The sequence below is a fragment of the Takifugu flavidus genome, chromosome 10, assembly GCF_003711565.1.
Source record: "Takifugu flavidus isolate HTHZ2018 chromosome 10, ASM371156v2, whole genome shotgun sequence".
In the NCBI taxonomy this organism is placed as follows: domain Eukaryota; kingdom Metazoa; phylum Chordata; class Actinopteri; order Tetraodontiformes; family Tetraodontidae; genus Takifugu; species Takifugu flavidus.
The window spans coordinates 3,134,092-3,160,630 of NC_079529.1; the positions used below are offsets into that span (position 1 = coordinate 3,134,092).

Here is a 26,539-nt window from a genome sequence, read left to right on the forward strand (position 1 = left end):
GTGTATAGAATACTGATTAAACACTCTCATATCCTTAGACCACCTCATCACCTTTTCACCCAAAACTCCCCTCTTGTACCCTCTCCTTCTCCAGACTCATTAGCAGAACAGACAAGGCCTTTTGAGCTGTAATAAAAAGGTTTCATCACAGTTGCATCGCTACAATTGCTAACAACAAATTTGATTTAAAAGAGACAAGGACAACCATGTTTTCAAATGTATTGTTACACAAATATTACATCACACATTCCACTTTTTGAAAACACGCCTACTGAAAAATACCCCATGCCTTGTTAGAACAGTATTATGAGCTGAACCAGGCAGGCCTCTTCCTAGGAAGCTCCACGATCCGCTTGTCTTTGTCAGTCTCTCTTGGTGTCTCCCCCTCATATATTAGAACCGTCTCCGTGGCTGGAGCTCTCAGTGGACCACCCTCTGTTGCAATGATTTGCTGGCGAATCAGGGTGGTTTCTTTGCAAACCTTAGCGTAACAGAAGCCACACAAGATGTGTTTCTGTTTGAGATGGCCGCACTCTGGACACGGCTCAATGTTGGTCTGAAAAAAAAAATTGACAAACAACAGATTGTGTAAAGAAGATCTTGCACTACAAATGTTATTTGAGTAAAAATGGAAACCTTTTCTTTAAAAGTGAGCTGTATGCAATCTAAAACTGCCCATGGGCTCCAAAAGGATTTGATCCATTATTAAAGCCTCGTATAGTTGACCGTCATGATCATTATGATTTAATATATTTTTGTTAATGTGCATTTTAAAAGACATTTTAAAATTGATTTTGAGGACAATTATTGATCTAAGGTTGTAGAACCTCAGGAATTCTACCTGGACTTTAAGGAGTTTTTCTTTAGCTCTCCTCCTGGTGCGGTTAACTTCTATAGTCCTTCTCTTCTTCGGTACTGCCATCCATAAAATGCTGTCCAAGAATCCGGGTGGCTGCTCATCTTCATTTGGGGGCTGCGGCAGGAGTCCTGGGCCGTTTACTGCCAAGGCTGGAACTACACGCACACACGTTTCAAAAGATTGAAAATAGAATGACAAGACGTATGCCAGCACATCGATGCTGTTGTTTCAACGTCAGGGGCTTGTTTCAATTGTTAGCAACAGTCAGTAAACTTACCTAACTGTCTGTCCAGTCCAGCCGCCTGCAGGAGTCGTTCTTCAATGCGGAGCAGAGACCATCGGAGTCTGTGAACCACTGTGGCGATATTCATGGTTGTTATCAGGTGTACGCTCGAATCCTTATGCTTCCACCATGTCAAAGGGCTCACGGTCACTGAGACCGACGCGTCATCAAAGCGCGACGACAAACTTCTTCTTTTTCGTGAGTCGCTTTTCTTCGGTTTGCTGCCATCTACTGATATGAATTACGTAGTAACGCAATGTTATTTTAAGACATTGCCAGGTTTCAATCCTCTCAAAATATTTGTGTTTTTATATTCGTAGATATTTCAATTACATTCTATTTTGCGAAACAAATATACTTTTGGTTCCGCATTTACGGTGTCACTGTACAATGTCGTTCCTAACAGGCAATATTAACATGTACATATTGGTTTGAAGTATATTTAACCATTACAACCGTGAAAGAAAATCATTTAATGAGAGTTTCAAAAATATTTTGCAGGGAAAAATAGGCTGATGGTTGTAGCATCAGCCTGTGCTGCTGGTGGAACTGCAGATACTTGATAATACTTTAACGCGGCCTTGTTGAAAAAGGCTATGATAAATTGTCTGCTGCTATATTTTCTTCGTTCCAAAATTCTAAAATGTTGATTCTGTTTGATGCACCTATTGAGAAAAGCTTGGCGCCATTTATTTACACTTATTACACCAGGCCTCCACCGGTAGGTGGCGGTACGAGCACATCCGCGGTTGTGGACGAGCCAAAAGAAGAAGCGGAAGAAATCAACGCGCTAAATTCGAGTGTGAAGACTGACAGGCCGGTAGACGACAGATGTTTGGTACCTTTCCTAGAGTGTATTAGATAACAGATCTGGTATATGGTAAGTAGTGTTTTAGCTTTGTAAGTTTAGCAGACTTACTCTTGCTAAGAAATGTTGACGTTAGCAGTATTAGCTAAGTTAGCTCGATCACCGTATACTTGATGTGCACAAGCTAAATTTCCTCTTGTCGATGTAAGTTTTAAATCCTCCATTTATATCCGGACAGATAAATAGCCTCGATTGAAACACTAATCCTCCCTTTCTATCTGAAGTTTTTCTTTGAAGCCTTTCTTGTTGGAATATCGGCAGTTTTCCAGGAATGGATGGTGAAATACTGGAAGTGGGGAACCAAAAACCTTTAATCCACGTTGAAGTCTGTGTAAAAAGCTGTAGGTAAGTAATAAATGCAGCGACGGTTGTGCATTTTGGCTCAAACTGCAGAAATGAGCGCAGCTGCAGAAAATTCAGAAGCACTTTAAAAGAGTTTAACACGAGCACAGTGTCCATGAAGTAATGCTTATAAAAGACAGGCCCATTATTGTATTATCAGGGAATTCAGGTGTCTTTCTGGTTTATTTTTCAGCACGGCTGCAGGGTCTGACATCAGGACACATGTTCTCGCTCTTCTGAAGCGCCACAGCATGGTGTTTGGAACTTACAGATGGACAGAGTTTGATGAGGAGTTTCTACAGAAACACGTCGATTCTGTATTTCTGGCTGATCTTGGGCGAATTGTAATGCACCAAATGTGTTTTTGTTTTTTAAAGAAATAAGTAGTGCTTAAACCTGTCATCCGTTTAACTTGGTTCTGAATTCAGCCTCTAGACCTGGGGAACTGCTCACTTTCTGTTCACATATTCACCCTGAATGAAGATGGACCCAGCTTGCTCGCTCTGGAGGAGGATGAGGAGCTGACGGCAGCCAGCCACTGGATGCTGCCGGCAGGTAACACTGCAGAGGAGAATGCGTTAAAATAAGCAGGAGTGTTCTGAGGCTTCAATTAAAACTTCATAGTTGTGTAACCAAAATCTTTTTTTTTCTTTCCTAAAGCTGAATTTAATGGGATTTGGGAGAGTCTGGTCTATGAGGGGAATGTAAAAACAAAGGTAAAGCTGAAGACTATTGAGGTCACTTTATGCTGTTGGACTTCACATTGATTTTCTTTTCCTGCAGCTGTTGGATTACGTTACGACGACCATTTTCTTCTCTGACAAAAACGTGGACAGCAACCTGATTTCCTGGAACCGGGTGGTGCTGCTTCATGGTAAATGGCTCCTGTGAATATCTCATTGTTTCCTAATTTTGTGGGGCTTAGGTTCACGTGTCTTTATTACTGTGCCTTCAGGACCCCCAGGCACAGGGAAGACGTCACTGTGCAAAGCACTCGCGCAGAAGCTGTCTATCCGACTGTCAAACCGGTATGACAACCCTAATCTGAGAGATAATGCTCCATCAGTTGCTGCTCCAGCATTTATAATCTCAAAATTGCCCTTGTCTCACTGCAGGTATGCTTACGGCCAGTTTGTGGAGATCAACAGCCACAGCTTGTTCTCCAAGTGGTTTTCAGAGGTTCGCCTGTCTGTTTTTATACTGTATTGCTCATTTTAAGGATCCTCTACTGGTCCTTGTAACTGATCCTGTTTCTCACAGAGTGGTAAACTGGTGACAAAGATGTTTCAAAAGATCCAGCAGCTGATTGACGACAAAGACGCTATTGTTTTTGTTCTGATCGATGAGGTAATTTATGCCAGACACATTACACCATCGATTTCTCTTCCTTGTGTGCTTCTTGAGGAGCTCAATGAAGAGCTGCTGTTCTTTTGATGAAACTGTTCCCTGGTTGGCAGGTGGAGAGTCTAACGGCAGCCAGGAAGGCCTGCCAGGCTGGAACGGAACCGTCTGACGCCATCCGTGTGGTCAACTCCGTCCTCACTCAGCTGGATCAGATCAAACGGTCGGTAAACAGTCATCTTCTCTGTGTAACACACAGTATGATGTCAGAAGTCCTTTTCACACTCTTGTGATCCCCCTCAGCTGCTTTTAAATTGCTCATATTTCTGAATCCGGATGTGTCGGATGTATTTACAACCTTTTGCGTCCGTATTCCAGACATTCCAATGTCGTGATCCTAACAACGTCCAACGTGACGGAGAAGATTGACTTGGCATTTGTGGACAGAGCTGACATCAAGCAGTATATCGGACCCCCCTCTGTGAACGGCATATACAGCATTTACCTCTCCTGTCTGGATGAGCTCATGAAGGTGAACGTTGCTGATTTAACCACTGTGTAAATCCAAAATTCCACTCCACGCTCATTTGTGGGGCTGGTGAAGTTTGCCTACATAGCTCTGGGGCTACATACAATGTTGCCTATGCTTATGGCCAGCTTTGACTTATTCAAGACGGGTTGAGTACAAATATTTATTAAAATACATAAAAATATGTGCGCGCAGTGTAAGATCATCTACCCCCGCGAGCAGCTCTTCACCATATTTGAGCTTGAGACGATGGGCTTTGCAGAGAGCGAGGTGTCCGCACACAGCTTGATCCTGAGGCATATCGCCGTGTGAGTAATGAATCTCAAACTTTCCCCACTCTACAACATCCAAAATGAAAAGAATCCGAGGTTTACACGTTGCTTCTCTCTTCACTCCTAGAAAAAGCAAAGGTTTGAGTGGGAGAGCCCTCAGGAAGCTACCGTTTCTGGCCCATGCGCTGTTTGTAAAGGTACATGTTTACTTTTGCATTGAAGACTGATGGAAAAGATGGCTCGTAGTTCTAAAAATACACTCTGTTTGCCTGCAGACAATGACGGTGACCCTTGCACAGTTTCTGGAGGCTATGAACCAAGCTGTTGATGCACAAAAGGAAGAAAAAGCGAACCTGGTCAACTGTGTTTGAACTTCCTGCGGTGCCCTAAAGGCTGACAAATGAATGTTCTCCAGTTCAGGTCTTATTTGTTCATAATGTGGAAAACCACAGATAGATAAGAAACTATGCGGCCAAGGAGGTTTACTTGCTGGCAGCACGTTCTTGAACATTGTGGCTAGTATTAACAAATATTAACATAACTTTTATTCAGGTTAATTTCTTGGTGCTGCAGCTTTGCTGGCTGAAATCTCATGTTCAAACAGGCAGTTTATACAGTTGTTGACTTATGTTTAAAAGTTCTTTTTAAAAAGCAACCAAAGTTAAGCTTTAACCCTTATTACACTTGCTTTTTGTTGTGCTTTTTTTTTTACTAGCAACACTTTTGCTTCCCCCCCCCACATTGCTATCAAACTATTCGCTGGATTAAAGTATAAAAATGGCTTAAAGAAAAACAAGAGAAATGGATAATGTTGCAGAAAAAGGAAGATAATTTAGAGTTTTATTTTAAATGGTTTTGTTAACTTCTAATATACTGTAACTTTCTTTCTCACTGGCATTTGTCCAGTTTGAGGATCTTAAGAGAAGACTGTTGGAAAATGTCCCCCCCCCCCCCCCCCAAAAAAAGTAAGAACTCACCCTTAAAGCATGTTTTTTTGTGTATAATGTTTGCATGTTTTAAAATTAGAATATCATACTTCACATGCCAATATCAAATATTGTGTTTATATGTTCATTGTAACTATTTTGTTTACAATATTATTTAAAAACCAACTGCATGGTGCGATGATAAAATACTCCCTTGAGTCACCGCTAGGGGGCGTGCAGGCATTGTGGCACAGTAAGTAAACTTTGATTTATGTTCGTGTGTTCTTTGAGATGTGCACTGTGACATCACACTAAGGGCATTAAAACAAATGCCCAGACTAATAAAACCAGACTGCAGATGACCTTCAGACAGTCCCAGGTTTATTTTAATACCTGCTGATCCAGAAATGTCAATGCCATAAAGCAGGAAGTGCTGCCTTTTTAAGGGCAGGCCTTCTTACAACGATCCTATGCACAGGTGCACACCGATTGCGTCGCGTCTTTGGCATTAGCATCACGGACAAGTGGCATTTGAAATATTGTTAGACACACAAGCAGGAAGCTCATCTATTGTCTGTGTGTCCTCGTCACGTTGTGTGTTTGCTCTGCTTGTCGCCGACCGGTTTAAGACAATGTGCCTTTTGTTTGTGCCTGGGCTTCCCTCCCCCTGCACTTCAAAGCTGCTCCTGAATGTTAAACACCTATTTCATTTGGATTTGCACATTTTATTCCAGAAGTCATTATTTGCTGTATCGACTGATAAATTCCACTGATTTTATACTGCAGAAGATGAGTGGAATCACAAAGTAGAGAGAAGCGAAATGGGAAAGGAGCGCTGCAAAACAGGGCGCGGTAAAGACCATAATTGCTCTGTCTGGAGGCATTTTCTCTTTGACTGTTGTTGATCCAGAACCTGGCAGCTTTTAAAAAGCAATCAAGACGGAGGAAGAAGAAAAGCCAAAAGCCTTATTGTTCCACAGTGTATCAATGTTTCAGGCAGTTTGAAAACAAAAAAAGTCCCCTTTTTGCTGTTCAGTGCTGAAAGCGACAGAATATCACTCAGTGCGGCAATAATTACTCTAATTGTTTGACCGCTGAACTAATTTTATAAATGTCTCAGGGTTTAGTCTTCAGGAGTTTATATTACATCAAAAAGGGAGTTCTGCGGGGATGATGAGCCGTGTCCTCTCCAGAAACACAAAGCCTGTGTGCCGGCTTTCCAGTTCTTCATCCATGTGACGGCCTTTGATGATAAATCCAGCTCCAACTTTCATCTGGCTGAACGCCGACTTTAACGCTCCCTGCCTCTTGTCTGTTCTCCTCTTGTCCGTGTTGAGGTTTCTTTTGTCCATATGCAAGTGGGCTGGTCCTTGAAATGGACCAGGAAGCGGACACGTGTCCTGCTTAATAATTAGTGTTTGAGGGATCAAATCATTTTCATCTTTCACCACTGAAACATGTAAGTGTCCTCATCCTGCTAACAGAGGGTCAAACAGGAAGGCAGTACTGGGTGTTCTCCCAGTTCATGGTGGTATTCTGGGACAGGCCTGCTTCTCTATTTGGTAGCAGGGGAAAGGTGCTGGTTAAATTCCTCCTGGCAAACCTTTCTCACTCTATGTGGCAACAGATAAGAAAAGGGTTTAGTTCACACTCCAGCTGATAAATTAATAAACTTTATTAAACCAGGGGAGGAAATTGGTTCTGCCAAAGAGAATCAACATTTCTAATACTGTAAGAATTAGGGGAATAAGATAAGAGGACAAATACAAATGTAAAAATACTAAATGCAATAAGTAACCAGCTCTGTTTCTAATTATAGAAGCACTACAAAAGTTAAAGGACTCTTTGTTTTTCCTTCATCACAGGCAGTGCAGTGTTTGCACAACAGTGACTTCAAACCCATGTTTTCATCATGCTGTAGATGAGTATGCAGCGTGGGCAGCAGGCTGCTTTTCGTCACCTCTCCAAATGAAAATGTAAATACTTTTAATAACAGGAAGGTTCCAGAACAAAATGTTCTTCCTGATGTTCACTCCTGAACAAAATTGTTCTTAAGCTACTCTGCCTATAAAGAATACATTAGGAAATTTGAGAGTTAGAGACCATATAATTATTATCAACAGGGCTGTGAGCTGCTATCATCAGATATTTAGATTATGAATCCAAAATGTAAGATATTAGAATAAACAAGCAGGAAAGGAGCTCCAGTTGAACTGCAGCAGACAAATTGGAATCTAACCAGTGGTGAATTGAAGAAACTAGTAAAGTAAATGCAGAAAGGAATATGATGTGCAAAATAATATCACACATTACTATTTATTTTAGTCTGACAAAACATAAATCACTTGCTGACAGAGGATGAGCTTGCATTATTACTTAATGTTTTCCATAACTAAGGAAACACTAAGAATTAAAAATGTACTTTTACACTTGAAATAGAAAATAAATCCAAGGAACACTATAACTTTCCAGTCTACTGGCACTTAAATTACCTAAAGTAGGCGACGCTTATGTGTTTACCGCTTCCTATCAGCAGGGGGCGACATAGAAGCTTTGGCCTCATTTCCGTCTTCGCTTCGGTCGCGAGCGGCGTTTTATTTTGTAAATCCCGAAGCGGAAGTGCGTGTCTTGACGCACGGGGCTCGCGGAGCCGCGCGCTGCTCGATGCGCTCCCACAATCGCAGCGAAGAGAAGCCTGGAGAGAGCCGCGTCTCCCACCTTCATCATTTTACTGGTTTATCCCGAGAAGACTGGCCTCTCCACCAACACCCGCATTCAACGCTCGCTGCTGCACTATTTTGGAGTTTTCTTCAGGCGAAATAAACACAATGTGACCATGCCGAGGCAGTAATTGTTGTCCGATTTGGGAGTCTTTATTGATCCAAGACTTGAGAATGGGCAAACTTCAGTCAAAGCATGGTAAGAAAGCTGCAAATTCATGCTGAAATAAACACCGCCCGACTAATCAACTGTCATTTGATTGTATAACACGCGCAAAAGAAATAATCTGTGTCAAAAAATAATATAATTTATGTGTTCTGCATCTCTGTTTCTGGCGCAACTGAAGCGTGTAAGCGCAGAGAAAACCCAGAAGGTAAGAACCGATCTCCGAGGACAATTAATCATGAAAAAATAAAGTCATAAATCTGCAGTTGAATGTTCATGTTCCTTATTTTTCCCCCAGGAGACAGTTTTGTCGTGAACGCTTTCCTCCGGAGAGGGGTGGAGGAGTGTGAGAGATACGGCGCAGCGGACCACAAGCTGAAGAACGCGCAGGTATGAATCGCGTTGACTTTTGCTATTATTTTCCCTTCATCATTTGCACAAGATAACTTTATTGTGATTGCATGTTCTGTCTGAAACTAAACGAGTTTAAGTTTCTGGAGAAGCAGCCTCTCCAAAAGATAAAAGAAAGAACCCGGGTTTAGTAAGCATCAAAGAAACCCGCTTTTGCTTTGGTGTTGGGGATTCTTCTTCCTTGTCACGGAATCCTCTCTTGATGTGTCATAAATGGAGCATTCATCACGGACAGTTCTGAGGGAGCTGCTTGTTTTCTAATTCGATCAATTAAGTTTTCAGTTTTTTTTTTTTTTAAATTAGTTATTTTGAAAGATCTGAGAACAAGATGATACTGTGCATGTGTGGATAAGGCTGAGCTCTGTGTACCCCCCCCACGAAATGCCTCACACTATGTCTTAAATTAATAATCTCTGTAAATTACGTCGTCGGCTACCTGAGGGAGGCCGAGGTTCACAGAGAATAGCTGAATCTCTGAGGTGGGTTGGTTGTAATACTAAAGAGTTATAGATCATATCAGGGCTGTAAACCACCCAGTCGGGGAAAATTAAAAGTCAGCTCTGCTCTGCTTCAAAGGAGTCTGGATCCGACTCCCTCGGAGGGAAACCACTGAAGGCAGACACTTGACACTTATTAGCAGGCGTGCTCCACCCTCACTTCTGTCATTCTCATGATTCATTTGGCCTCATTAGTTACAGTCAAAGTTTGGCTCCCCTAACTGTCAGTGTTTAGCGAAGCAGACTGCTCGGAGAGGAAGTGAACTCATCACAACTGCGGTCACGTCTGCTGTGACATATTGATCCTGACATGCATTTATATGCAGCGTTTGGCACATGATAACTGAAGATTTGACTGGTATTTGTTCTTGTGGTTAGTCTTTTTTTTTACCTGGAGTATTGTGATGTAGTGCGCTCGGCGGAATAATCATAAAACCAAACCAAAGCGGCTTTTTTGGTGAAAGTTAACTCAACAAAGCTCCCCTTTCCCGCCCAGATATTCCCGATATTGTCCTTTATTTAAATGCAGAACAAAATTGAGAATTCTCCATTAGAAAATTAAAACTAATAGTTCAAAGCTGTTAACGCCATTTTCAAAAGATGGGCGACTCCGCCCCTTTCCCCTGCACGCTAGCAAAATGTCACCCTCTGACGGGGAACCCTGCGCAGGGCTGCACTCTGGAAGCTTTGGTTGGAAGAAGGTTGTATTTGCAACATTTAAGCGCGTCTGAACTCAGACTTGAGAGTTTCGTGATGCAGCAGCTTCACAGGGCCGACGTGCGCCTGTCTGACCGAAGGCACGATGCCTCCGCCTGCTCGAACTCGGATCTTTTTTTTCCCTGCGCCTGTTTGATCCGATGGAGCATTAATCATTTCTCCCCTGGGACCGGATTGTGTCGTCACAGGCTGTACAGATGTAATTAGATTAGATTCTTCGATGTCTGGGATTTAGTTCAAGATTCTGAAAAGCACAGGAAATCATGTCTAAAGAGCGTTTGATGATTTTTAGATCGGTTTCATCTGGACTTGCTCCTCCAGAGAATCTTGTCACAACAGCTCTCAGCAGTTCTTCACGTGGTCCTGCGTGGTGAGCAGCAGGGGCTGCTAACATTACTGATCATTTGGTGGAGGAGGAGATTGGCCAAACGCGCTGTTTAGTTTGGGCCCTGCCCCCCTCCCCATTGTCAAATGGGGGAGTAGGATTCCTGAGCTGTCTGGCTGAGACTTCAAAGCGCAGAGCTGGGAGTTATAAAAGGGCTCTGATATCAGTGGAGCCTCCGAACCCTCACCCCTCTATCCCCTCGCCCTGTTCCGGAGGGGGATGGGCTGAAGGATGGGCTGCAACTGCGGCTGGAAGGGGGGGGGGGGGAGCCGAGGTGGTGTCCAACATCAGCTGGTGTAAAGCTGTGAATGTCTTCTATAAATCAGCTCCTTAAGCACAAATACTTTACGCTCCGGCAAGAATTGAGGACGATGACATGCAGGAATATTTCTGTAGAATATCAGTACGGGAGCATCTTCACTTTACCTGAATCCTCAGGATGACACGGTTCACCTGGCCTGTGGGCCACCGAAGGTCTCAACAGGTCCAAGAATCTGTGGTTGCCGTCACCCCCCCACCCCCCGATCCAAAAAGACTAGTCTTTACTTATTTAAGACACAAAATGCAGACTTAAGTCTCCCAACATCGTATTTATCCAAACCTGTGTTCTTTACTGGCCGAGATCTGAGAGGGTTCGCTGTGTTGCACCTCTGGAAACATCAACAGTCTGAAGGCACGCCACACACGCGCGCACACATACACACACGCACACACACACACACACACACACACACGCTCCAAGCTTCATTTTAGAGCTTAAAACAGACACGCTCTGATGCCTCAAATAATGACAGGCTAATTCAGCCTTTGTCCTTAAACTTCCCTTCCCTTAAGGAGGGAACTTGTCAACATTTTAAACGTCCACAACAAAGACCTTTATTCTTCCTCTTGGAAAGGCTACTGATATCACACTTAAAAAAAAAGAAGCTGATTTAGGGATCCACTTGGATGGCTGAAGAGCTCTGAAAGCTAATTTATTTGGAATTGTAGAGACCTTTATAGAGCTCACTGCTGTTTTAAATCTACTTTAAATGCAAGTGTTTCCAAGCAGAGTCCTTTTTTTAACATTCATTTGGAATCTCTGAGTAAGAATTTCCCAGCGTATGTAAAAATCCTCATTTGGCCCGTGGATGTTGTGTTTGGACAATTTCACCACACGTGACACGAGGGTATATCTTCTGTTCACCAGCGAGTGCTGTTGAGTTTGGACCCGAGCCTGGGATATCTGCGTAATCTTAAAGCGGAGACCGCAAATGAGATCTTGCTCCGCTCTGCAGACATGAACTTTAAAACAGGTAATTTCTTCAGTCGAGGCATCGTTTCAGAGAAATGGTCCAGCATCACACGGCGCGGTAGACAGAAAGGTGCGCTCCTGTGTGTCCTGCTGTTGAAGGCGTCGGGAGAGTTTGTTTTTTTTCCACCTCTCTCTCTCTCTCTTTTTTTTTTTTTTGGAAATTGGCTTCAGAAGAAGGCAGGCTGTGAGCCTTCATCTCTGAATGAAAAGCATGTGGCTGGCATCCAGAACAGCGGGGTCTTTCAGCACGGCCCCGGCAGACATCTGTTCCTGGTTTGTACAGCAGAATCCTGGAGCAGTGAGAGAGGGGCTGGGGTGGAGAGAAGGTGGTCGGGGGGGGGCGTTGTTTCAAAGGGGAGACTTTTGAGAGGTTCTGAAGGTAGCAGGGGAAGGGCAATTCGCCTTTTTACCCCCCCTCTGCTATTGAGCATCGATCGCTGCCCCTTGTTTACATCCTTTATGAATCGGCAACAGCTGTCAAACATGAGGGGGGGGGGGGTATTTTTTCTCAACACTGGTTTCCATTTGCCCAGAACAAACATTCACTTCTCTGTCAGTGTAAACGTCATCACCTTGCTGCCTTTGAGACGCAGCACTGGTGCGAGATGCTCGTGTTCTTCCTGTTGGCGGTGGGATTCACCACATGCCTGTTCTCTCCCTCTCTTTCCCTCTCTGGGCGAGAGTCAAAGATCGGCCAGTTCGGCTCGTGCCTAATGGAGAGAGACATTAGGACACTGCTGGTGGATCAAATGTTTATTTTTCTGAGTGTATTTATTCTGTCTGAAGCACTTTGAAGCAGTCTGCTCACTTTCTCACTCTAATTCCCCCCTTCCCTGGCTCCTCTCGCCATGGGGAGAACACGAGAGCTGTTCGACGTCACGTGGAAAACCTTGACTCTTTAGCTCTGGGCAGCTGGCCATTTTACTCAGTGGGTAATAAAACATTGTCTTAGTGTTTGAAAAGTAAATAATATTCAAAAGAGCGCTGTGAGACTATGAGGGCAAGTCCTGCTGCTGAGGAATGACAGCGCTCCTAAATGCACAGCGACATGCGGAAATAGATACAAATTGTACTCCTGATGATCTTCGGCTTTGGAGCACCAGAAGTCTTCAAACTCAAGAAGTCAGACTGGTCTTTCCCAACCATCACGTCTCACAAAAGCATCTGTAAATCTCGTCTTGTCTCGTCTAATCGCTGCGAATGCCGACACATTATATCTCATTCGTTTAGGAAGTCACAATTTGTGAGGGGACAGGAAAGTGTGACGCATCCCAAATCTAGCCGCTCCAGTCTAAGTGTTGTTTATGGACTGTGAAATGATCCAACAATGGACGTTTGCAGGAGCCAATGCTAAATTCCCGTTTGACCACGTACTTCAAGAAATTAACACCTTCGCTGCATATACAATTAATTCTACTGCAAATGACATCAGTATATATTTAGACAAAAGAAGTCCTGCGGCTGCCGTCATTGTTGGAGCTCTTATCTGCAGACGCACAGAAAGCGCCTCTGTCACCTTTGGAGTTATCTACGTCCTGTTGTTGCTGCTTTTTATGATATTTATGAGATATATCAGGGCCGCTTCGCAGGGCTCAATCGAGTCGTGAACTGTGTGATTTCTGTCAACTTCCTGAATCGAAGCCATCCCAGATCTTGGAGAACAATGGTGCGGCGCAAGTGCCCTTGGTAGCTGGTAAAAGCAGTGGCCGGCGTGTCGGTGGCTGTTCGGGGGCAGCCCCTCTGAGGGTTAACGCTGGTCTGGCTCCACGCTTGAGCCAAAGGAAAGAAAATACCTGAAAGCTGGAGCCCAAAGCTTAGTGCTGACATTTTTGGCAAAGTCCGCTGGATCGCAGTCTGCGTTTGATCCCACACTTCACTCAGCCAAGTAAAACACCGGGAGACTCAAAGGTTATTACATTTTAGTGTGTAAGGTATGTTTCCACATAAACCCATGTTCCCCCCTTAGCAAGCTTTAGCTCTTTTCCAAGTGGGCTCTTTTTTTTTTTTTGCAAGCTTTAGAACAGACAGTGGAATATCGTTTTTTCATCTCAGCCATGAAATGATTGCGCTGTTTATGGCACTGGTGGGTATCCTTCATGTGAGGCACACAGGACTTAATTGTACACTTGACATTTCTGTGGAAAGACAAAATTATCCGTGCAAAGTCAAGACCAGACCTGACGTGTTGTGAGGGCACGGCGACATTTAATAGCAGCACAACCGTCATAGCTACGGGAACGCACGAGCGCGGTTTTGTTTCAGAACGAAACTGCTGAAGGAGAAGGTCCAATTGTTGTGCTACATCAAACGGGACTCTGCTCGCCATTCCTTCACACGTTCCTGATCCAGAGGCCTGAGAATTCAATTACATGGGTACATAAAGAGAGAAGCGAGGACTTCGGCAGACACATAAAATCTTTTTTAAACCTCGCCGGGCATCTCAGAGCTCCTCATCTGCGCCCCTTTGCCACATTATTTGCGCCCTTTGGTAAATAACCCTCCCTTTCTTTGGTGTTTTTTGAACAAAGCGCTCTAATGTCACTGCCGAACGCTTCGAAATGTCACTGCCTCCTCGACATTCTTGAGCTTGACGCCTTTATAGGTTTGAGGCTGGCGAAACGGCACACACCGCAAACCATGACTTCCTGTCAGCTAAATAAAACAGCCCAGCGGCGAGAGCAGAGTACTGTTTAGATTGCGCCGTATAAATGTGCACGTACTATCCATATTTTGGGTTGGCTGTTCTTGGAATCTGCACTTAAATGATCCTCACGTCCTCCATTTTCATCAACGCCACGAGATTCATCCAACTCTCCCTCCCTTCCTCCCTCTCTCCCCCCCTCTCCCCTTTTTGGGACCCCAGCCCTGCACATGTGTAGGTATCGCCATTACTCAGCTCATAAAACACTACAGTCCCATCTGAAAGCGGTTAGCTGTTGAAACACACGAGCGGCTTCAAAGCTGGGATCCAGGCTCCGCAGACGGCACAGGTCGGGCCCTCCCTCCGAACGTTGCATTCCTGTCCGATGGAGAATAGCTCCAAACTCGCTCGTTGTCACGCCAACGCGTCGCCATCATCAAAACCATCAAAAGGTTCCCCCGCAGCAAGGAAGTGGGTGGTAATATTTCAGCAGAATTTCATTTTTAGGGGGAAAACGATTGCGGTGTGATTGAGTACATTTTAGGGGGGGGAGCTGGCACTCCTCACAATCTGCGTCGGTGTATTTTTTATTCCATACAGCCTTTGTGCTCCTTTCTAGATGCGACAGAGGTAGAGGGAGAGGATGAAACAGCTGAAAGAGGCCACTGTTCTCATTTCCTCTGAAGGCAGCCTTCTTTTCTTCTCCCCCCACTCCACCCACCCGTTTCTTTCCTGAGCTCATCCACTTCAAACGGGCTGACCTGGCCCTGTGTACCCTGTAGCATGTTTACCTAAAGGCTCATTTCAAATAAACAGCAGTTCTCCTTGAGACGCCCCCCCCCTCCCCCCCCCCCCCTGCTGAAAGTCGTTTCAGAGACACCATCTGCTCCACAAAGAAAACTCACTCTTGTAACGCCCTTCACCCTATCGCCGCTGTGGTGAGTTTGTAAGTGTTGTTTGTACTAACATGTACTGGGGAAAAAACCTTTGGCAGATTTGCCTGCATGTACCTATCAAATGGATCCAAGGAGTAGGCACCTACCACTCTGTGTTTATGCAGGCTCGCTGATCCTATCACTTCAAGAATGCCACTGTGTTGGAATATCTGAACTTTGACCCTCACTGCCGTACGCTCACATGTGAGAACTGCTAAATCCTGCCAGCGCCTGATAATCCCGTAGCAGTTTTGAGGTGTTATTGCTCATCCAGCCCTTCAGCGTTTTATCAAACGCAGAGTGTCGCACTTAGTGCCTTTAAGTGGACCGCCTCCAGACTAGACCAGGCTTCATCAGCTTTGTTGCCTTTATACCCTGAGATAAGATAAGAAGGTACGGGCGGTCGAGCTAAGCTCGCCCGTCTCCCTTTAAATTCCCTTACTCGCCACATATAGCTGTGCTTTCCAGTAATTACGGCTGTGAAAGCAGCAGCTCTCTGCGTGCGCCGCTGAGCTGCCCCCTCTCCACCGTAGCCTTTTGATCTGTGCTTGTGCCATGGATGAATTGCGTTGCAGAATTTCACACTGGGGAACAGTGTTTCAGACACACACACGGCTAGTCTGTCAGGTCAATAAAGTGCACACATGGCAGGCGGAGTCCAAAAGCAGGAGGCTCAGATGTTGCAGGTCTGGCTGAGGTTTAACTGCAGAAACCCCCCTTTTGGCATATTTCTGTGTCACATGTAAAATTACAATTCGCAGTTTGCAGCAGGGAACTTAAAAATTCATGTCTTGTAGCAATGTTTTCAAAAGTAATTCATCATGTGCCTGCCCTTACATCCCCCCTCCTCAATCAGTCATTTCCTTTGAGAATAATTCAGGAGCAGTATGAATGAGCTCTGCGTGATTTTGGGGCATCAGTAATCTGCTGCTGGAATGTTGTGCTGCTTTCTTTTTCTTTTTTTTCCTACATTTCCTCTGTTCCCCTTTAATTTTGTCCCCCTTTTCTGGGTGTCATACGCCGGAACAGTGCAGCCAGTGGCCATTTAGCAATGATCCCTTTCACATATCCCAAGATTCCTCCGCATCATCCAAAGATCACAGAGTCTCATCTGCTTCCTGAGCTCAGCTGGAGTGGATTTTTCAGGAATCCTCCAGAAAAAAAGGGAAAATCTTTGACCCTGAAATGACTCCGTGTCCAGTTCCAGTCTTGTGAGGAACTTCGCAGCTTGGAATTCAGCCTGTTTTCTATGTGTCAAGAATTCCCATTTCAGACAATCTGCAACCGCAGGGAGACGCAGAGGCGGAAAGAGTTAACAACCACAGAGATCTGCGAGATAAAAAGAGGCGCAGCTGCTTTGAATATGCACCACATCCATTTTTTTCCCTGCATGTCAGCCTTAAGGTGTTTGTTGTTAAAACTGCAACAGCCTGCAGAGCCAATATATTTTCCCCCAAACATGACGGAGGAACAGTTTCAAACATGCAAACATGTGGTGTGTAGTCGGAATTGCGGTTTGTGCCAGGGGGCGTAGAAACAAGGCGATGGTATATGAGTTATTAGGGTTTCTGCATGCTTGGGTTGTATGTTTTGAATCCTTTGCTTTAATACGTATCTGACCATGGAGTGAGAATCTCTCTGAAGGGCTGGCTCCAGTCACAATTTGCCCTATAAGTCTCCCAGATGGATGCGTTGAGAGTGTACGCTACATTACTGGCTGATTGGTCACAGCCGCTGAAGCCTCTCTTATCGTTGTCAGTCGCATGCATCTCTGCCTCTCCTTGCAGGTTTCCAGAGGGAGTAGTAACCAGCGGGCTGAGGAACTGTGGTTCTGACCCTGAACCTTTGCTAATCCCGCTGTTAGGCATGACCGTGAATCCAGCAGCAGCTCGCTCACAAGCCAGCCGAACCTTTGCAGTTGTTACGGTTCAGATAGATGTAATTAAAGCGTGCGCTCCAGTTATTCTCAGCCAGTGGTAGTCCGACACTAGGGAATAGACAACTCAGCGGACTGCAGAGAGCTCAATTACACCCACTGAAAGTGAATTACATGAGCAAAAGAATTAGCAATTTGAGTAAACTGGGATAAATGTTGTGAACTAAAGCCAGCTCCCCGTTATTTTGGTTATAATAGAGGCTAAATTTAATGTTCACGCGAATAACCATGTGAGTGATTAAAGACCTACAAGTGCGCTGTTGATGTTGAAATTAGCCACACGCTACATTAACGAGGGCTGAAATGGCTAGTAAGCAGAGAATGAGCTGGTGAAATTGCAAACAGGCAAGAAAAGAGTGGTACTAATTAAATAGATATATGACACAAACATGTTCAAATTTTGGGGATTCAAACTGTGAAAACAATGGTCTCACAACTGAAGTCGAGCGCTAAAAACATACGATTACATGAATGAAATTACAACGTGGCGCTCTGCTCCCTAACGTGACCTTGAGTGAGTAAATCTCAGCCTTTGTTGCTTCTCTTCCACGCCGGTACGCAGCTGTCCTTCCGCCACCTAGCTTGTTTACATTTCTCAGTCACCCGCAGGAGTGCTGTAACGCCAGTGGCTCCACGGGCCCCCGACTACAGAGCCTCGCCCGTGTGAACCGCCAGGCCCGCTTTTTAAAGCCGTGACTCAGATCCCGCTCAGCTTAGCAGAACACGCAGAGAGAAAATCAACGTCGGTGGTTATCTCGCAGGTGAGAACAATTACAACTGACATCTCAACCTCGGATGGCCGGCTGCAACCCGACACTAACCGCAGTACACAAAAAGCCCCATTACAGCTGAGAGGCTGTTGAAATGGGGTGCCGGGAAAGCCCTGTTGACTGTAGCTGACAGGCGATCAGTTTGAAGGGCTGATTTACGCCGAACGGTTGGCTACACGACACCCTCTCAGCTCACCGCTTTCTAAATGCCGCTCAGCTGGACGCTGGCAGGAGGGGTTGCACGACCCAGGGAAAGCGGAGTCACTTTCGGCCATAATGAGATGGACGCTGGGGCCGCCTCGCCCGCCAACCCGACATTCTGAGATCTGCATGTTGTTTAAAGGGCTTGTGGAATGTGGAACAAATCCTCCGAGCTTTATCGGCCCGGGCACGCTCCCCATTGGCCAGCCTTGAGAGCCGGGGGCCTGCTCAGGAGCTTACAGAATTTCACATGGAGGCCAGAAACAGAGGAATATCCTGTCGGAGTCTAACCGCCTGTCCGACACAGACTTTGAAATGCCGTCGCCCTGCGCCGCCTCTTTCTTGTTGGTCCGGTTGTGTGTTTGAAATCCAGATTGTGTGTCTACTGGTATCTTGTCCACTTTTTTGTGGGGAAGGGATGATAGCTTTTGCGGAGTGTTATTATGCAGCCAAAGTGATCATCAAACCGACAAATCACTCAAATAGACAAAAGGCTTTATCGGCCCTCTGCTGGTCGGCTGCAGTTTGGTTTTGTTTCTTGCTCTGTTGAGTATTCCTTAAACATTCTGACTTTAATGTGCTTTAAATGCCGTACCGACAGATTGAAACGGGGTGTGACAGGCGGCTCGAGATACCGCTGCTACCGTATAGACCGCCTAAATAGACGGTCACTAGAAATGTTTGAACGTTTGCCAGCGCGGCCACGCTTTCAGCCGCCAGCCTCTATAATTGAATACATTTGCCTAACCCCAGCCACGGCTGCGAAACCAGCCACTGGCATGAAGCACCTTTTTCCGAGTGCCCGCGCTAGCTGCCAGCGTGACAGCTGAGAGGCTGACGCTACGTTACGCAGGCTCCTATCAAAGCCCGTTTTAATCAAGCCCGGCAGTGCGCAGCGCTGGCAGCAGATGCAGGGTGGTCAGCGAGTGACGCTAATCTGCGCTGATTCCTTTCAGCGTGTCACAGTCGGAGTGACAGAAAGGAAGAGGCAGTGGGATCAGGAGGGGCCGGAGGAGCGCGCGGACTGCAGGAAATGTCCTGTCCTGCTGGAAGGGGCGCGACCGTTTAGTGGTCGACATGCTTTTGTTACATAGATGGGCACGCTCGTCTCTCCCCACAGCTGTTGTTCTATTAGCGCCAAAGGGGCTTCGCCGCTGTGATTCATGTCCTGCCAAGGGAGAGGTCCTGCCTCCAGTTTGACCTCGGCTACCTTGGAAAGGCCATATCTGCCATCTTTGCCACACAGGGAGAGTCCAGATGACAGAAATGCATCATGCTCTGATTTCATTTCCATTCACAGGAAGGCACCTAAGCGCAGCTTAAAGAAATACCCTCAGCAAGAGGCAAACACAGCGAGTAACGACAAGGGTCAAACCAGTATAGTTTGACCTTGAAGGACTCTGTCAGGATAACAGTGTGTAGAGAGAAACCGCTTCATAAAACGTGGTTATCTCATATTCTTACTGTGGTTGAGATGACCATATTGAGCAGGCTAACTCCGATCCAGCTCTGTTTATTTTATCGCTACCCAATACGTGCTGAGGCCAATTTTGCCCCGTTGACTCTCAGCACAGTAATTATACCAACTTGGACTAAAATCTGAGGTGCAGAGAGAGAACTTTCATCCCGGCTGTCCAGAGAGCAACATATTGTTCTTTGACCATCTCGGGACAGAAGGTTTGTGAGCGGCCTTCTGCCTTTAACTCTGCCTGTATTTCCAGCTCCTGCCCCTTCCCCCTCTTTTTCACCCCGTCTTGCTTTTGCTCGGCCTCTTTTCAGCATAACCGCTCACATCTGGTTTTGAGTGGAGGCCAGGCTGGTTTCTTTTGGAATGGAGGGCTTATGTTTCTCAATGGCCCCACTCCCTCTCCGGTTTCATTATGCGGTGAAGCGTATGCAGTTTGTTTATGAACCAGCGCTCTTTTCTCTGTGTTGATTGTGCTAAATCCCAGTTTTTATCACCAAGGGAACCCAGCAATCATACCCAATTAATGGCTTCTGGGAGTGCGAATTTTGGTCAGCCGGTGGTCATCAAGGCTTCCCTGCGGCGCTCCCCCGAACGCTGAATTTCTAGAAAACTTCCCGTAGAAGAAAAACCGAAGCCTCCCGAAACACCCTCTGAATCGGAATATTTAAACGTGAGGATCTAAAGACACTCGGGGATTAAGATATTTCTGAAAACCGCTCATCTTCATGACGGTGAGAAAGGATCCAGGTGTTCATGCTCCTTTTCCTGTGAGCGGTCTGTGATGCTCAACAACAGCGGCATCATATGGTTGGAAGAAGGGTCTAAAAGCAGTATGTGCACTTTATTTAGAGGAGCTTGAGGTGGGGACATGAGAACAAAGATGTGCAGTGTTTTCCAGTGGGAGGATGGGTGGGTGTGTGGCGGGCGGGCAGAGAGAGCGAGTGAGTGCTGGGGGATGTCTGATGTCACCTGGTTGCCCTATCCCACATAAAAGTCTGGCAGAAGTCTGAGGCTTTAGGTAAGCCTGGCAGAACCGCGCCATTAAACGGTCTCCAACATCACACACTCCCCTGTCTGTCTCTCATGCCGAGGCATCTCAGAGGCAGAACCAGAATTCTGTCAGTACCTTTTTCCAATGCTTTTTTTTTTTTTGAAGGCAGCTGAAAGCTGCTTGTCATCTCCCTGTAGCATCTGCGCTGCTTTCCGTCTGTCGTCCCCACACCTGAGATCACACGCGGCCTAGATGTGGATATCACAAGACGCGTTCTGCTGTTCCACACAAACTGGGAGCATTTCGCCCCGAAATGCAAACACATTTGTGTGGCCCGGACTTGTGATCCGATAGCGAAAGAATGAGGGCCGCTGGATGCCAGAAAGCAGTTAATTACACATGTGGTGGGCAGATTTGAGCCTGACACTGTGGGCGACGTGAATGGAGATGCCATGTGTGTAGACGATAAACTGCAGACTGCGGTCGGACCCAGTCTGCTCTCTCATTAGCTTTCCCAATGAATGTAATGAGGATGGAGGTGGTGCTGGTGGAGAAGGGAGTCGGTTTGGGCGAGTAACCCAAAGCGCGGCTCCCTCCTTGTGTGCTCAGCAAAATGTCCCCAGACATCTGAATTTTAATTAGAGGCGAGATTCGCTGTTGATTGATTTATTTCGCGCGAACACTGCGTCTTGTCTTTCATTTAGCGCCGCTTCTACCTTGCTCTCCGCCCTCGTGTTGACGAGGAGAGCGGCTCCGCGCCTCTTTGATGTTCCCGAAACGGCGCGTCTTTGTGAACTCCCTCCTCCGTACACGCTGCCCTTCATTAAGGGACTGCAGCACAAGGCAGGAGATAAAAGCATCCAGCGGAGAAAGTAAACAAACACTTGGCTGCAGCAACCACAAAAGATGGAACTGTGTGTGTGTGTGTGTGTGTGTGTGTGTGTGTGTGTTTGAGATGCGTCTGGTCTCTAGCGTGTATTTGGTGATTAAAGACTGCTGTGTGTTTGGGGACCAGGGAGCTTCACCATTTTCCTTCCCCACCTTTCCCAGAAATCCTTCCAGGGTTGATAGAATGTCCACCTCCACTTTCCCCCACTCAGCTCACGGGGGCTTGCGTAAAGCACCAGAAAGGCCATATTTCCCCTTTAGCAAAGTTCTCTGCTCATTATCGTCCCCCGTCGGCGGCGTCTTTTAGCGTGTTCTTCCACCCACTTACTTCCTGACCCTCTCCCATTTCCCTCTTCCACTCCTTTGCTGTTTTCTTTCAATGTCTCCGTCGGCCAATTTACCGGGCCAGTCCAAGCCTTAACCCTGACACTCAGCCCATTCCCCCCCCCCCCACATCGGCAGTGAGGGTCAGGGCCGGATCACAGATTACAGGCTGGAGGTATCATCCTCTGAAGTGAAGAATAATCACAGGTTCTGAGATTGTTAAATAGGACCACAGGCCCCCGGTGGTGTCATTACTCTGAGAAACAGGGGAAGGGGAAAGGAGGGGGGGTTCACCTAAACGCATACAGATGTTCGGACCCTCAGTTGTGCCTCCATGAAGGTACATGGAGTTCTTTAGTGTTCCTGCATCTGTCTGCTTTTTATTTGTCTTGCTGCAGTCTGGCGAGGTCTCATTTCAAAGCGTGTGCAGAGCAGCTTGGAGGGCTGAGAATGATGTAAATAAAGAGGCTCATTTGTTGTTTAAAACGCTTTTGGTTCAGGGCCTGTGCTGCATTTAATTTTCATTGTTTCCACAATCCATTTGTAATTAAAATGTGTGCGTGCGTGTGTGTGTGTGTGCGTTCAAGTAGAATGTGGTTCTCTTTAAGGCAGGAGAGATTATTAACATATGAGGGCTGCAGAACTTTTCCTCCCCTCATCCCAAAGGTGGTTTTTTCTTGAATATAAATAATTTTTTCACGAGCCAAACTCCTCAGACTTCAAACTCTTTGTTCCTTCCCATCAGTATCTCCGCTCAGGGCTGCTTGTTGGGCCGAATGAGAATAAATAGGTTGGCTGACACAGAGAGATGATGAAATGCATTATGGGTTGTCGGGTGTTGTTTTGATGGATATGAGGGTTCTGTTTGAAGAGTTGAAAGAACTCTTTAAAAACGTGTCTGTTGCCACACTTGCTGCGTCCCAGACAGCGAAACACAATAGGCGTGCAGATGTTCAAAGTGTTTGGCCGTGCTGGAGCCTCCAGCCTCCTCTGCCTCTCATCTGAAGAGGAAATGCTTGAGCTGGAACTGTTTGTTTTCCCTGTGTCTGTGGTTTGAACTGTAGATTCGCTTACATCTCTGACCCCCACCTCTTCATTTCTTTCCCTGCCCCAGGAGTTTCCAAATGGTGAACCGAAGGATGCGCAATTCACAGATCAACACTGTCCCCTAGAGGGTAGGTGGAGAAGAACGTATTCTTATTGTCTGAAGAAGGAAATGCCATCTTACAAACTTCTCCCCGGGTTACACGGCATTAAATACCCCCCCCCCCCCCCCCCTTTGTTTTCAGTGCTTCTTCCTCCGGAGAAAGCTGAGGGTTGTGAAAACTATCTTCACTCGGAGGACGTGGAACAGGACGTTCTGAGGGATGCCACCAAAGCTGCCGGGAAGAAACGCATCAGTTTGGATGTAGGATTATTAACGTTGCAATAATGTAGCTTAGCTTCTGATCAGATGTTCATCAGTTGATACTCTGCGCGGAGGTGGATAATCAGCCAGTAGATAACTGAATGTTTCCATTCGGGCTCGGTGGACACGCAGATAAGATTTATGGTCTGTCTGTGTTTGTTCTTCTCCTCCACCCCACAACCTTCTAAACTGCTCCATGTGTCCTTGTGATCTGTGCAGCCAGGGTTATCTTCCTCTTCTACTATCTGTCCTGATTTCCTGAAAATTAGCAACTGTTTCCAGTATTCCCACAAGCCCAGTTTGCTCTTTCTTAAAACTTTCCCATGAGATGAAGAGCTTCTCTCACATTCACCTTTTGTTTTTTGTGTTTTACTCTTTTTTCCCTTCATTTTTTTAACCATCCAAGTTGTGCATCCATTTGTACAGCTGTTTAGATGTCACTCACACATCTGGTAGGCTCTGGATGGTATAATGTCTGTCCTTTATTGTGTGAATCTGGTCATATCTGCGCAGTAGCCATCAATTCTGGTATTTCTGGTCTTTAGCACTTCTTCCTCCTCATGTAAGAAGGTTGAGACTTCTTTCAGAACCTAATATAACACAGGCTGGGAACTTTTATGCCCCTGGACTGATTACAATGGTGGAATGATACCACCCCACATAATCTCTCTGGACTCCCCCACAAAAGATAAACACATCAGAGAGTGGTTAACATTCAGAAACTTGAAATTCAGCCAGACTCTGCTCTGTTGTCTGTAACCCAAAAGATTGAGTGATGTCAAATGTTTTCTGGATGAGACCCCAATTTTTCCCAAGCTCTTGCTAGAAAGTCCAAACTCATGCACAAAGGACTGTTTAATGACTTTAATTAGAATGGACAGTATCATCCTCCGTCTGTTCCCTTGGTAAATGAAGAAAAACAACATTTGTTTCTTTTAAGAAGTCAGTTAAGAAGAAGTTTAAGAAGTAAGAGTTGGCTGCAATGATCACTGATTAGGTTGCGCTTTGCTACCCCCTGGTGTCTCAAGTTAAATATTGCAGCCTCGTCTTGCCGTTTCTCATTTATTTATTTGAAAAACGATGAAGGCTTTTGTTGTTCACACAGGATTTGGAGTGTGATGTTTCTGTGGAGGATGACAACCGCCAGGAATGGGTTTTCACTCTTTATGACTTTGACAACAGTGGCCGAGTTACAAAAGAGGTTTGTGTGTGTGTTTATTTTGACCCACCATGCAAGTGATTTATACAGACAGCAATGGAAAACTGTGCGTCGATTGTCATCATAGGACATGTCCAGCCTAATGCACACAATCTATGATGTGGTGGATGCCTCCGTCAACCACTCCTGCCACAACAAGAGCAAGACTTTACGCGTCAAACTGACTGTCACCCCAGAGCCCAGGTGTCACAGGAGAGAAACAGGAACAGGTAGATCTGTGCTCAGGCAGGATTTTGTTTGCCCCATATCACGTGGTTTAACACTATTTAAAACAATTTAGTTCAAAATGTCTATTTCCCTAAAGTTCACTTGTTAATTTTTAATCGGCTTCATGCACACAAAAGGGGATAAATGGAATGGTGGAAGAAAATCTAACAGCTTTTTGAATTCTTTAACATTCTGGTCCTGTCTGTCTTCAGACCGTAGCCATCAGGAGGAGGGGCGCTCGGCTGACAAAAGGATGTCCTCCTACATCAGGTAAAATGAATGCACCCTGAAGAAGCACAGTGCCAGTTGACCAGTTTGTGTAAAGAGACGGCAGCTCATGAAGGTGCTGCTTATTTCTGCAGCAGAGGGCAGAGTAATGACGTTCCAGCTGCAGAGGGTCGGCATTACTGCGTGGATGAGAACACAGAGAGGAGGAATCACTACCTGGACCTCGCTGGTATAGAGAACTACACCTCCAGATTTGAAGGCAAGTGTCTGTTGTTCTTTTGCTTTGTAAAAATTGGACTAAACGTTGTACCTGGAAAACCTTTGAGACCGTATCTCTCGTTGGTTCTCCAGGAACCCCTCCTACCTTTCCACCTCAGGAGGCTCAAGGTCGCAGCCATCAGAGCCAGACCCGCTCACGCTCCCAGGAGGCCCAAATTGTTCACCATCGGCGCTCGCAGGTCATCGGCGACACCTACGTTGCTCCGGAGCTGCGAAGCAAGACCCAGTTCCTCAAATCCCCCAAAGGAACCTACAAGGGAGGGAATAATGGAGCCAGCGGAGGTGGCAAGTCCATTAAATGCCACGGCCACCACCCACCTCCAAGTGTGCTGCACAGCGGTGGAGCTGGACACGGAGGTCAGGACGTCTACCACTTACCCCACCAAGGCCAGTCGTCCGGCCACCATCAGCACCCACTGCAATACAGCCACAGCAAACGCGTGAGAGCAAAGGCGCGTGATGGCATTTCTCCATCCAAAACCCCGCTGTCGCCCCCGTCACACCCCCAGCAGCCAGCTGTGCCCTCCGTGCTGCCGAGCCTGGAGAGGGAGCAGGGGTCCGGGCCTCCCGGCAGCCCAGGGTTCGTGGTTCCCGTGGTGCAGCGGCACGAGCACCACCATCACCACGAACACCACCACCATCACCACTACCACCACTACCATCAGACTTGACTGCCTTCAGAGTGCAGCCACTGGAACTGTACAGGACCAACCACAACCAGCTACACCAGTCTCACTCCGGGATCTTTTCACTCTCCTCTTTGAAGCTCTGCAGGTGCTGCGATCTGACAAGGAACCACGAAGTGTGACAGCAGACGATACTGGACCAGAAGGATTGTTGTTCTGAAGTTAACCATGTAATAATGTGTGGCACACTTTTGAAGTCTTTGCGTAGATTTTCTTTTTTCCGCTGGGATTGCTAACCCATCTTAATTTAGGGAAGAGATACCACATGAGGAATCAGAGGCCTTTGGACCATCAATGCCCTCCTGATGCTGTCGGTTGAAATCCCGGGAAGCTATAAGTTCGATTGGGTGTGTTCCAGGAGGGGGACCTTTCCAAAACATGGATCTCAGGTGTAAAGGTGCTGCTGCTCCTCAAGCTCTCCACAGAGGGAGAGGGGTTTCCTGTAGGGTGTGTGTGCGTGTGTAGGTGTGTGTGTGTGTGTGTGTGTGTGTGTGTGTGTGGGTGTGTGCATGTAGCAGGAGGGAGGGGAGAGGGGGAAGAAATCACCACTGCCAGTTTTAATGCAAATTTATCTTGCTATATGTATAATAAAAAGTTATATATATATGTAAACACATTTTACTGTATAATTATTTACTGTATATGCATATTTCATCACGGATATAATTATGCATATATGTATTTTGCCTTTTATAAATTTTAATAAACATTATTTAGTTCATTTATACGATTGGAGTGACCGCTTCGT

The 26,539-nt window shown here is 46.0% G+C and overlaps 3 protein-coding genes across 7 annotated transcripts; 2 read left to right on the forward strand and 1 right to left on the reverse strand.

Moving 5' to 3' along the window:
• Positions 1-205: 205 nt before the first annotated feature.
• Positions 206-1,312, reverse strand: mrpl32 (mitochondrial ribosomal protein L32). The gene is made up of 3 exons (XM_057046303.1): positions 1,137-1,312; positions 842-1,014; positions 206-556 (listed from the first exon to the last, which is right to left on the reverse strand). Exons 1-3 carry the CDS (start codon positions 1,228-1,230, stop codon positions 305-307), a joined length of 519 nt encoding a protein of 172 aa, XP_056902283.1. The 5' UTR covers positions 1,231-1,312; the 3' UTR covers positions 206-304.
• A 562-nt stretch (positions 1,313-1,874) lies between these two features.
• trip13 (thyroid hormone receptor interactor 13) lies at positions 1,875-5,788 on the forward strand. 4 transcript variants are annotated; one of them, XM_057046295.1, is made up of 14 exons: positions 1,875-2,022; positions 2,235-2,355; positions 2,546-2,696; positions 2,781-2,907; positions 3,013-3,068; positions 3,136-3,226; positions 3,308-3,380; positions 3,468-3,531; positions 3,613-3,699; positions 3,810-3,916; positions 4,072-4,225; positions 4,418-4,530; positions 4,622-4,691; positions 4,770-5,788. In XM_057046295.1, the coding sequence occupies exons 2-14, from the start codon at positions 2,282-2,284 to the stop codon at positions 4,863-4,865; spliced, it is 1,263 nt and encodes a 420-aa protein (XP_056902275.1). In that variant the 5' UTR covers positions 1,875-2,022; positions 2,235-2,281; the 3' UTR covers positions 4,866-5,788. The 4 variants fall into 4 exon arrangements, with proteins under 4 accessions (XP_056902275.1, XP_056902278.1, XP_056902276.1 ...); XM_057046298.1 differs by having other exon boundaries at positions 1,880-2,022; positions 2,280-2,355; XM_057046296.1 differs by having other exon boundaries at positions 1,882-2,022; positions 2,272-2,355.
• A 2,284-nt stretch (positions 5,789-8,072) lies between these two features.
• Positions 8,073-26,518, forward strand: nkd2b (NKD inhibitor of WNT signaling pathway 2b). 2 transcript variants are annotated; one of them, XM_057046294.1, is made up of 10 exons: positions 8,073-8,339; positions 8,488-8,514; positions 8,605-8,696; positions 22,879-22,939; positions 23,054-23,172; positions 24,278-24,373; positions 24,459-24,600; positions 24,811-24,868; positions 24,964-25,085; positions 25,178-26,518. In XM_057046294.1, exons 1-10 carry the CDS (start codon positions 8,315-8,317, stop codon positions 25,774-25,776), a joined length of 1,341 nt encoding a protein of 446 aa, XP_056902274.1. In that variant the 5' UTR covers positions 8,073-8,314; the 3' UTR covers positions 25,777-26,518. The 2 variants fall into 2 exon arrangements, with proteins under 2 accessions (XP_056902274.1, XP_056902273.1); XM_057046293.1 differs by having other exon boundaries at positions 8,074-8,339; positions 24,961-25,085.
• The last annotated feature ends 21 nt before the right edge of the window (positions 26,519-26,539 follow it).